The sequence below is a fragment of the Vombatus ursinus genome, unplaced genomic scaffold, assembly GCF_900497805.2.
Source record: "Vombatus ursinus unplaced genomic scaffold, bare-nosed wombat genome assembly UNPS02014789.1, whole genome shotgun sequence".
Lineage (NCBI taxonomy): Eukaryota > Metazoa > Chordata > Mammalia > Diprotodontia > Vombatidae > Vombatus > Vombatus ursinus.
The window spans coordinates 21,728,678-21,740,230 of NW_020954567.1; the positions used below are offsets into that span (position 1 = coordinate 21,728,678).

The window sequence follows — 11,553 nt, forward strand, 5'->3', positions numbered from 1 at the left end:
TTGCGATAAGGCCGAGCCACACACAAGAGGCGGAGTATTTCAGGAGGCGGGCCCGGAGGCGTGGCTTTTGCTGTTGTATTACGGAGGGGCGGGGTGAGAGCAGAGGGAAGGGCCGCCGCTTGGAGGTGGGCGGGGCGAAGGCGGGAGCTTGCTTTGGGTTGGTTGGCGGGCTTGTCTGTCAGGGCCGGGGGTGGGACTCGGTTTGTTTCCTTCCTTCATGGTCAGGGGTGGAAGATGGCGGCCGCGGGACGGGCTGCGGCGGCCTGTGAGGGGGCCTAGCTTCCCCGCCTTCGCCCTCCCCCGGAGGAGAGCTATGCGGCCTGCGGGCCAGCAGCAGGGAGGAGGCGGAGCAGAAGGAGGAGGCGGGCGGAACCGCCGCCCGGGAGCCGCTGAGCGGCACAGGTATCCTCCTTCGAGGCCTGCCCCTCACCCCCTGGGGTGGAGCGGCGGGAATGAGGAGGCGAGTTCTGGGGAAGTGAGGCGCGGAATTCCACTGAGCTCCCCAGTGCCCCCACCATAGAGAGCAGGAGTCTGGAGCGCCTGGATTCAAATCCTCCCCGCCCTCCTCGGCCACTGACGTCACGTCTGTGTACACCTTCCCCAGCACTCGATCCTCCAACGGAGTTTAACGAGCTGCCTAACCCAGCCCAAGTCCCTGTCTGCATCTTGGCGTTTGGGGAATCTGGGGGAATGGTGGGTTGGGGTGGGAGGAGGCCGGTGTGCCCTCCTAAAGTTGTGTCCAACGTGCAGAGCAAAGGGACAAGGTGGGGGTGCGGAGCTCTGGGCAGTGGGGGCTGATGGGCGCCTTTGTGTCTTCCCTTCCCGAGATGGATGAATTCAGGGACCTGGGAGGGGGGAAGGATCAGAGGGTGTGACTGTCTGGTCTAAGCAATGAAAGCCAGTTCAGAAAGCACGGCCGGGGCGCTGTGAGGTGCCCGCACCCCCAAACTGGGGCTGTCAGAGTCACCTCATCTTTTATTGGGTAGGGTCTTATCCGCTTGTAATCTTAGCGTGGTACCTGTCGCGTGGTAAGCGCTCAAATACTTGATCTAATTGTTTAAAATACTACAGAGGTCAGGAAGGATGAAGATTGTAAAGGATAAGTAAGGTCTTTACATTTGACAGTCAAGAATCCGATGAGGAAACTGAGTCCCAGAGAGATGAAGTCACTTGGTCAAAGTCCCGTGACTGTGAAATGTCAGAGACAGGATTTGAATCTGGGTCTGCGGCTCCGGAGCTCGTTGTCTATCCCTTCACCATGCTCTTCAATAGCATGTTATCTGGTAGTACAAAAAACAAAAATGCAGCACTCCCTGGCCTCGGGGAGCATACGTTATCTTAGTCTTGTTAAGGACTCATTCACAGGAGGAGACCTAGAAGGTAATGGAGCTTTCATCTACTGGATAGCACAGAAGCGGTGGTAGAACATACTTGGCAAGTCAGTATAGCCAGCTGAGAATGTTGGAACTCATGTGACTCTGGACATTAGTGAAAGAGTTTCTTCCCCAAAAGGAAGCAAGGTCAAAATTCTTTTGCTCAAATTACCTCATTACATTGTAGATTTGCTCTGTCCTGTTAAGCTAGGGGGTGACCAAATTTTCTAGGAGTGGTCCAGGTGATCAGATATTGATATATTCAGGACACATGAATCTTTTTACTTTTACACCAACCAGTCAATCTAAATGATACCTGGCAGCAATCGTGAAGTTTCACTTCAAGAGGTAGTGGTTAGTCTTGGTCCTCACCAGCTGTGCTGGCTAGGTAAAACTGTGCTTGGAATACTGACCCCTTGGATTTGGATGTAAAGAACCTGAATATCCATTTTGCCTCTGCTGCTCATTTGATGTGTAACCTTGAGAAAGATGCTTCCCTTGCCTTCAGTTTTCTCACTGAGTCACTCTGACTCTGAATGTTATAATCATAAAGGTGTTTCAGCTTCTTGCTTTCATGGGAACACAGGAAGAGATTTACTTCTCCCTTTTCCCCCTTGAAGTAGTAGGTTTGTAGCACACTTCAGTGAATGGGTTTCACTTTCTCCCCAGACTCTCATTGACATGGTGAATATTTATTTAATCATTTTAGGACTGTTAGCACCACATTGGCAGCCTGTGCTTGAGTATTCTGGTACAGCTTTTAAGACAAAGGCTGTATAATGATCCCTGAGCTCTCTAATCTTCAGTCTTCCCAATGTTGGTGACTTTGAATACGGTGTAAACTCCAGAACTCCTGGAGGAGATACCCCCTTAACCTTACCACCAGTGCCCCCATCACTACCTCATGGCTAGACACTGCCCACTCTGCTACTCCCTGCAGGAGAGAGAACCCAACATCTTCATTCCCCTTGAACTCTTGGGCTCTTTCCTGCCTCTCCCTTCCCCGTAGTAATGGGCAGACAGCAACCTTGCCAGGCTGAAGCCACTTGGATAGGCAAGGCCTCATCAGCGACAATCCTTTGTCACTGCACCCAGGCGCTGCCATCCAGTCTTCTAGTGTACCATAAGGATCCCTGTGCCTTACGTTCATTGTACCACTGAACCCTTAAGGCTTTTAGGCCTTTCTGCCCTGCAGTCAAACTACCATATGTGTAGTTTCAGCCAATTAGATTGTGAGCTCCTTGAGAGTAACAATTGTTCCTCTTTCCTGTTTGTATCGCCATCCCACCCCACCTTGGGTTCTGGAAGTCACAAGATTAAACACATAACAATAAGAGGTCGGTGACATACCATAATTTGAGAATGAAGAAATATAAAGTACTTTTGTAATTCAGAATGCATAGCACAATATAGGTTCTTTGATATTTTGAAAAGTCTATGATTTTATCAGTGTCTGTACATATTCAAACAGATTGTAACTCCTTTATGTCATCTCATCTTTAAGATTCTTCTTCATGTGCTCTTTTAGGTCCTGCATGGAATATCTACCCAATGCATTTGAGGCATTTTTGTTCTTTAGTATCTTGGAGGGCTGCAAGTGTCTCAGGTTGTTTTTCCATTTACGTATGTTCAAGGATTCAGGGTTAAAAGAGACTTTACATGTTATCTATTTCAGGTAAAGAAACTGAGCCCCAGAAAGGGAAGGTGACTCCCCAAATTCTGGTCACACCAGTGACTTAGTAAGTGGGAAGAGAACTAGTGTTTGAATTCTGGCCTTCTGATTCCAGTAGAGTCTTCTTTCCACAACTCCAATGAACAGCTCACTTCCTTTATGGTCATCCATATCTTTAATCTTGCCTTTTATACCACTGCTTGCATGCTAGTCATTGTTGGTAACATACAGTAGCCTACTTACTCTCACTGTGCATCTTTCTATTTCTTTTTCAATTATTTATTATTTTAATTCTTCTGAGATCATGGCATTCCACAATTTACAGCCAAAAAACATTAGCAAGAGAATATTGGTGTCACAGAGATGGCTTTTCTCAGTGGAGGAGTATTCAGAATCCCTGTGAAGTACTTAATGTAATAAATTTTGCTTGATTAAAAGTGAGACATATATTGAGGCGTGTATGTGTTTGTGTGTGTGTGTGTGTGTGTGTGTGTTGCATCATTATTTTAGTTAAATGTGAATAATAATAATGAATATGATAATGGTGACAAGGAGGCAGAGTAGGACAGAGAAAAGAGCACAGAATTTGGAGTCAGGTCCTGGGTTTGAATCCTCCTTCTGCTTCATATCTGTGTAACACTTGGCAAATCATTCCACATCCTTCAGTCTTAGATTCCTCTTCTGTAAAATGAAGTAGTTGGATTCAAAGACCCAAGTTTCTTTCCAGTTCTAAATCTATGATCCTAAGATTGTGACGTTGCTTCTCAGTGGCTCCGTTTCTTCCTTAAAACAGGGATAATAGTACCTACAGAACTGACCTCAGGGTTGTTGTGAATCACAAATGTGATTATTCGTGTAAAGCATGTGTCTAACTCTGTAAATGTCAGTTATTTGGTATGTGGGCTTTCAAATAGGTCTTATGTTATTCAGAGGTTTTTAAAATAATATATTTTAAGATTCAAATATGTCCATTTCAGGAGGCACAGTTTAAAACTATTTAAAAAAAAAGAAATAACATAGATCTAACATATTCATGTGATACAATTAGGTACTTGTCCCTGTTTTAGCAGTAGGGGACCTTAGCAGGAATCTGGTTTTCAAAACTGAAATTGTTATTCATAGTCAGATAATAATGTTGTTTATAGAGTAGCCATGCCTTTTTCTTCCTCACTTTTTCTTTTGACCATATCAGTACTCATTTGACCCATAATTTTGTCCCTGTAATTAGCTTAGTCCTTAGAATAAATTTCCCTAACCAAATAAAGCAAAGAAATTGTTTTCTTCATAATTCTCACCTAAGTAATTTTATAAGCCACAGAAGACTTGATAACAGTTTGGGAAACTAGCAAGACATTTTTATTTTAAGAGATATACTGATACTCATCACAATTCTAGACTACACATCACAGGGTAGGTACCATCCTGAGAATGGTGAGCTGAAATCTGACAACCACAAAAAGATAGAAAATGTTTTTAATGTGTGTTGCAAATGTACAAATAGTAAAGTATAATAGGAAGCTTGGGAATGGCAACAGTAGTCAAGAATGGTATAGTGTTAGACTTGGCTTTTGACCTTCTGGAATTTCCTGTCATTCCTACACTGCCATATCTCTGTTTTACCACTTTTACCCCATTTGCTTAGCTCCGATTGGCCTCAGAAAGCATCGACCCTGAGGACAATATGTAGAGTAGCTTAATTTTGATCTTTGTGCAGTAGAGATATAAAATGGCTTGCATCTGAAATTAAAGATGCAGGATTGATGTTACATGTTCTGGGTTATTTGTGATTGATGGGAATTAGAATGGAGAAAAAGAGTTCCATTTTAAAATAATAAAATCAATGTTTAAAGATCACTGTAGTTAGGGGGAAAAACTCACATTTCAAAATTTAAGCAGAACTTGGAACGTTGGGAACAATTTGTTCAAAAAATTTTAATTAATGGAACTGTAGGCATTCTGTTCTAGAGAGGCTTCCTAGGAAGCACTGTTAAATGGAAGGGTAAGAATGTTTCTGAATATGATTGCTGGATATACATTGTCTACCATGTCTGCTAGCAGCATGATTGAATTGAAGGCAAAATTGAGATGTATTAGTCTTAAATATTTAAGTAATGACCTTTCCATGTAAAGAATTGAGGATGCAAACTTTATGGAAGATAAAACTGCCTGAGTAGATCAATCCCTACTGTTTCATGGTATAAAAATTACCTTTAAAAAATCTTCAGATTGAACCATACTTAATATCACCCTAGCCTAAGATTTTGTCTCTGTTAGTGGCACCAAGATTAATGGTTTATAGGAGACAGTTATCTTCCATAACAACAAACTCAGAAAGTGAGCTTCATATTCTCACCAAAATATTCCGATTCCCTGAAGAATAACCTTTAGATTCATTTATCTGATGATTTAATACCTTTCCTGAAAAGATTCAGCCTTGAAGGTTGGTTGGTTCCTTCGTATAAAAGTTGTCTCCTACCAGAATTTCACTTGTCTGTTCATTTCATGGGACTCTGAAGTAGAAAAACCAATTGTGCCATTCTATATATATTTTAAAATCTCTAATTCTACTTGTAATGCCCATTGAATTAGTTGATTTCTCATTAAATATTTTATAGTTAATTAATCATTATTACATCAATATTTCTCTGAAGGACATTTGGAAATTACTTCATTAGGAAATCATCAGAATTTCCTAAGACATAGGGATTTTTTTTTTCAAACATCAGTAGGGCCTACATATAGGAATTATTCACTGAAAAAAATTCCAAATGCCAAAAATAATTTTTGTCTTCATAGCTAAAGTGGAATAGAGATTCTCATTAGACATCAAGACCCATAAACTTTCCTTCTGATTCGCTAGTTGCATATCCATCTTCTGTTTTTAGAAGCAGGAATTTTTTCTAATAGGATTGTAGGTGTAGAACTGGAAGAGAACTTAGAGGTGGTCTAGTCCACCTCGGTGAAGAAACTGGGTCCTAGAAGGATATAGTGACCTCTTGGGGTTTCATCAGGGGTCCTCTGACTCTAAACCCAGAGCTCTTTCCACTGTACCACTGCTTTCTTTGTTGATTTTCTTAGATAACTTCTTCATACAAATTGTCACAAAAAAGGAACCTTTCCTTTCCTCTGGGGACAATAGCCTTTGAAATGAGCTGAACTTATTAAATCATTTTCTTTAAGGTGAGATGGAGACTTCTTTGCCAGACCGATTATTTTAATTTTGGTAAAAGCTAAGCAATGATATTTAGAAATGAACATACCATAGCATTTTTCTGGAACTTTGTGTAGTAGGTCAAATTTTTTTTACAACCAAATACAAGGAACTTTTCAAAAGATTTTGTTGAATTGACTGTTGCTTGACATCAGTAAACTGATGAATGCAGTGGAATTTTCTTGTCTTATTTGTTGTGGTTTGGCAATCATCTCTTAATTATATACGTGGCAATGACGAACAACAGTGAAAACTAATAGATTGTATAGTCTCCCTTATCACCATTATCATCATCATGATTATAGCTCTTTTAATTATAGCTCCTATCTTTTTTCTACCTTTTCTCTTTTTTATCAGACCTTCCAACAAATAAGAAAAATGGCTGATTTAAATTTAACATCTTCCTTTGGTCTCCTGATGAAGTACTAATGAACAGTAGAATTGCCGCAATAGGCAGCCGCTAAAATATTAGAAGATTCAAGTTGAATAATTAGCTTCTGGATAGTCACACCCAAGACCTTGATTGTTTGAGTGTTGAAAGTAAGTGGACCATCATCTGGAGCATGACTGTTTTATGTGAAAATTGTAATGGAATTTGACATGTAAAATTATGTAGTTTCATAGCTTTATCTTTTTAAACTTTTGGATAGGCTTTCTCCATTTAAATCTTTGGGAAACAGAAAATAAGTATGAGTTGCCCAAAGCAATTGAAAGTAAGATTCAAGTCCTGGATCCTACTCATCAAACAGTTACTCACTTAAAATTAACATTTATATTGTGAAAATGGGAAGGTGAATGTTCTGTTGAAACAAATGTTCATTTGCAAATACCTAACTTTTAATGTGGACTCTAGGTTTTGTTGCATTTTGGTAGATGATATTAACATAGCCATAAGAGAGAAAGGAATATAGATAAAAAATGTGGGAAAAAAAAAACTTGTTATTGAAAAGGGACATGAGGGCATTTTGGACTAGAATATGACATTAGCATTGAAGAAAATTCCTAATCTATATTTAAGTGTATATGTTTGTAGTTCAGTCTTTCAGTTGTGTCTGACTCTTCGTGACCCCATTTGGGATTTTCTTGGCAGAGATACTGGAGTAGTTTGCCATTTCCTTCTCCAGCTCATTTTACAGATGAGGAAAGTGAGGCAAACAAGGTTAAGTAACTTGCCCATGGGTCACCCCATTATCTGAAGGCAGCACATTTGAGCTCGGGTCTTCCTGACTCTAGGCCTGGTACTCTATCCACTCAACACCTAGCTGCCCATATTTTCGTGGAACTAAATTTAATTGTTTGGTTATTAGTATTCATTTTGATTGTTATATTCATTTGTCATTATTATTCATCTTAGTATTGCTTGAGAGACAGGAAATAAGGGACATTATTCAAGGTTTATTTTAGTATTCAGGCTTATGTCTTGATATGTAGACTTGATCTAATGGTGTTCAGCTTTATTTTGTAATTGCTGTCAGCATATTGCCATTGAGATCAATAGTATTGAATGCTACTCACATGAATGCCAGAAAGCATGCCGGTGCCTGATAAATATATTCACTAGTGTGAAAATAGTTAAGAATCATTATGTAAAATCCCTATTCTTTAAATTCTTAATTTATATAATTTTCCCAAATAAATTTTAAAATATGAATTTGAAAACATGAAGATGAGTTACTTGAAAACCCTACTGGTTATAGTTCATATACTAGTGTCTCCAGTATTTTGAGTATCTGAGAAGAACACATTTAATTAATTGAAGCATCTATGGTTAAATGAGTTAAAGCTCCCATCCTCTTTTATATTGTAAGCTCTTTGAGAGCAGAGTCTATGTAAATACTTAGGTATGTTTTATTATGTATGTATGTATGTATGTATGTATCCCTCGTGTTTCTTCTTTTTTCCTAGGGTTCCTTGCCTAGGAGTGGACCTCCAAGGGAGTATTTCTTTTTATTCTGATCAACAACTGACTGGAGTGGGGGTAAAGGGAATCTATTTGGTGTCATAGCCTGTAAAACAGATGGGTTAAAGATCATAAATCAAGATATTGAGTAACTTCAGCATATAATTAAAAATCACATGTTTCGGAGCCTCTGAAGAATCAGAATGCTTTTAATGGTAATAAAATGTGAGAAAAGGCTGCTGCTGCTTAGCATTCTAGTTCTGGAAGGACTGTTTGTTGCTACTCAGAGAATTTGTTTGCAAAGATCAATCTGGATGGAGAACCTGGAATATCTGGGGAAAGAAAATTATTATTAAAGGATGTCTTAAGACCATTGGAGAAGTATAGAACTGAAATCTAATGGAAATCTGAAGAAATAATGAGAATAAAATAAAATTAATATAAAAAAGGAATAGCTCTTTATGGTTTGGGGGAGGAAGTCAGAAGTCAGAGTATTTCTTGCTACTCCTGTAATTACAAGATCAAAGGTAAAATATTCTTATCCTTGTACCTGTTTCGTTTTAAACCAAAAGCAAAATTGTTACTTTCAGTTGAATTCTTTAAATGTTACTCTTCATTTTTGTGATTTTTACACAGGGCCTACTACATGCATGGTTTTGCTTACTCCATGAATGGCAGTGCTTACTGTGTATGTAGGAGTCCCAGAAGTTCACTGCGGAGGTGCATTTGACTTACAAAGCATGATACCTGCTTTCTAGTAGCTTAGTTTGGAAAGACAGGGGAAATATATGTACCTGAACCATTCAAGAAGTATACTGAATGTTTTAAGTACCAAAATTAGTGATACATAGGCAATAAATGCAGCAGGAGTTAGCAGAAGGTACAACTCACTATATGATAGTGGTTGAGGAAATCTTTGTTGAGGTTTATGTAAGCTAGATCCTGAAGGATAAATGAAATTTGAATAAAGAGAAAGGAAAGAGAAAGGTACAACATGTACAAAGGTGTGAAGGCAGGAAAGGACAGTGAGAAAATTGTCCTAGCTGGTACAAAGGGTCCACATTGAAGAATAATGGGATTGTATCAGTAGAGTCAGATTATAGGGGGATTTAAATTCTAGACTGGAGTTTGAACTTTATTCAATCTTTTCCCTCCATAGAGTAGCTGAAAGCTGAAGTGAAGATGCCCCAAGTCCATCCTATAAGGATGTAAGTCACTGTGGCCTCCCAGGAAAAGCCAGGAACAACCATCAAGTCCAGCAGCAGCAGCACAGAATGGATGTAGAGGTGGGCTGGCAGTCAGATGGTGACACCCAGGATTCAACAGAAGAGCATTCTGAGGATGCAAGCCTGAGCTCTAAAAGGGCCAGTCATAAATCCAACCTCCAGCTCCAAGAACAAGAAGATTCTTCTCTACCCTCTCAACCATCCTGTAACTCTGTAAGACCCTCTTGTAAGCAAGAGCTCCCAGTGGAACTGCAGTGTGAAGATGAGGAAACTTATGAAACGTGCAACTCGAAACAGAAAACCACCACAGGGATTTTTGTCAACTGCAGTACTAACTTTGACTTACAGTGTGAGGGTGAAGACTTAGAACTGTCTTTCTCTGATAACCCAGAAGCAGCTCAGGGAGAGCTGAGTGAGGATGATGAAAACATTGTCCTCATTGACAAATTTGATGAAGACTTTGAGCCTATCTCCAGGGAAACTTTACCTTACCGATGTAGGAAGTGTGGCATGTTTTTCCAGGATCTAGCTAGACTACAGGAACACAAACAGATCCATGTAACTGAACATTCCTACTGCTGCCCCATCTGTGGCAAAGAATTCTTTTGTGCTGCTAATTTGCGTATGCACAAGTTGATCCACTCTAGTGATAGGCCACATAAGTGCCCCGAATGTGACAAAGGATTCATCCGTACAGCCGATGTATGGCGACATCTACGAAACGTTCACAAGATTGAACACTCCAAGGTGGTTTTAGGAAATGGTACTATGAAGAACCCCTACTCTACAAATCACCAAAATGAACATGATGCTGATCCAGATAATCAGAGTTCAGATGACCAAAAGCCAGGAGAGGAGGACCTCAGACCTTACGTCTGTCAAACCTGTGGTAAGGGGTTTCGCAAACCAAACCTACTTTCCAAACACAAAGTAATCCACCGGCAGGAAAAGCCATACATATGCCAGGAATGTGGCATGGCCTTTATCCAGCTGCTTAGGTTGAAAAGGCATCAACAAACACACTCAGGAGAGCATCCTTTCTACTGTGATGAGTGTGGTGGGACCTTTACCCGACTATCATCGCTACAGCGCCATCAACGTATTCATACTGGAGAAAAGCCATACTCTTGTGTTTATTGTGGTCATTCCTTTACTGAGTCAGGCACTATGAGGAGGCATGAACGCACACACAAATTGGGAAAAGATTAGTGTCTATATTAATTTTCACCTTGTTTTTTTCATATAAACCAAGACCTATTCACTAGGACAAACTTTCCAATTTACTTGCAAGAAACTTAGTCCAACACCTCTTCCTTACCATACTCCATCTCCCACCCAAATTATGGATGCCATTTTTGTCTTAAAAATGAACCAGTAATTAATGCCAAAAAACAGTCTTATCCAGGATTGAACTAAAACCTTATATTTCTATTCATAGGTAAAAGAAATAAAAGCACCATTTTTTTTTCAGTGACTTTTGTCAGTTTGTACTGGGTAGCATTCCTTTCAAAAGACATGTCATCCTAATTTGGGACTTTTACAAGATACATCTGATTGGTCTTTTTGAAGATTGCATTTTAAATGAAGTCATAATTGTAAGCTCATTGCAGCCTTCTATACCGTTCTGTGTTTAAAACTGCAAGTATAGCCTTCTTCCAAGCCAACAGAGTTGAGAATCTGGGTCATCTTCATCATCTCTGGTTTGTTTGTTTGTTTTGTTTTTTTAATGAAAGACATTATTTTGGAAGAACAAAAGGTATGTTGTAAAATCAGGTTCCTAATAAACTGGACAATAATTGCTAACTTTTGATTGGCTGAATTTGTGGATTTAAAGTGAAAGTTATATTTATTTGGGAAATTTTGAATTCAACTTCATTTATCAGTGCTCATAAATGAGGTGGCAATATGATTATTTGAGTATAGTTTTCTTCCCTTGAATATGAACTACATTAGTCTCATATTCAAGTTAAGAAAAATCAATATTAATGCTTTCTGAAAGGCATCTAGGACCCAAGTAGTTTTTAATCCTTGAAAATAACTTAGTAGGAGCAGCTAGGTGGCACAGTGGATAGAGCACCGGCCCTGAAGTCAGGAGGACCTGAGTTCAAATGTGGCCTCAGACCAAACACTTTACACTTACTAGGTGTGTGACACTGGGCAAGTCACTTAAC

The 11,553-nt window shown here is 39.7% G+C and overlaps 1 protein-coding gene across 5 annotated transcripts; it reads left to right on the forward strand.

The window, feature by feature from the left end:
- The first annotated feature begins 255 nt into the window (after window positions 1-255).
- LOC114047701 (zinc finger protein 92-like) lies at window positions 256-11,185 on the forward strand. 5 transcript variants are annotated; one of them, XM_027868623.1, is made up of 4 exons: window positions 256-402; window positions 6,614-6,796; window positions 8,162-8,371; window positions 9,316-11,185. In XM_027868623.1, the coding sequence occupies exon 4, from the start codon at window positions 9,431-9,433 to the stop codon at window positions 10,589-10,591; it is 1,161 nt and encodes a 386-aa protein (XP_027724424.1). In that variant the 5' UTR covers window positions 256-402; window positions 6,614-6,796; window positions 8,162-8,371; window positions 9,316-9,430; the 3' UTR covers window positions 10,592-11,185. The 5 variants fall into 5 exon arrangements, with proteins under 5 accessions (XP_027724424.1, XP_027724425.1, XP_027724427.1 ...); XM_027868624.1 differs by having other exon boundaries at window positions 8,162-8,234; XM_027868626.1 differs by lacking the exon at window positions 8,162-8,371.
- The last annotated feature ends 368 nt before the right edge of the window (window positions 11,186-11,553 follow it).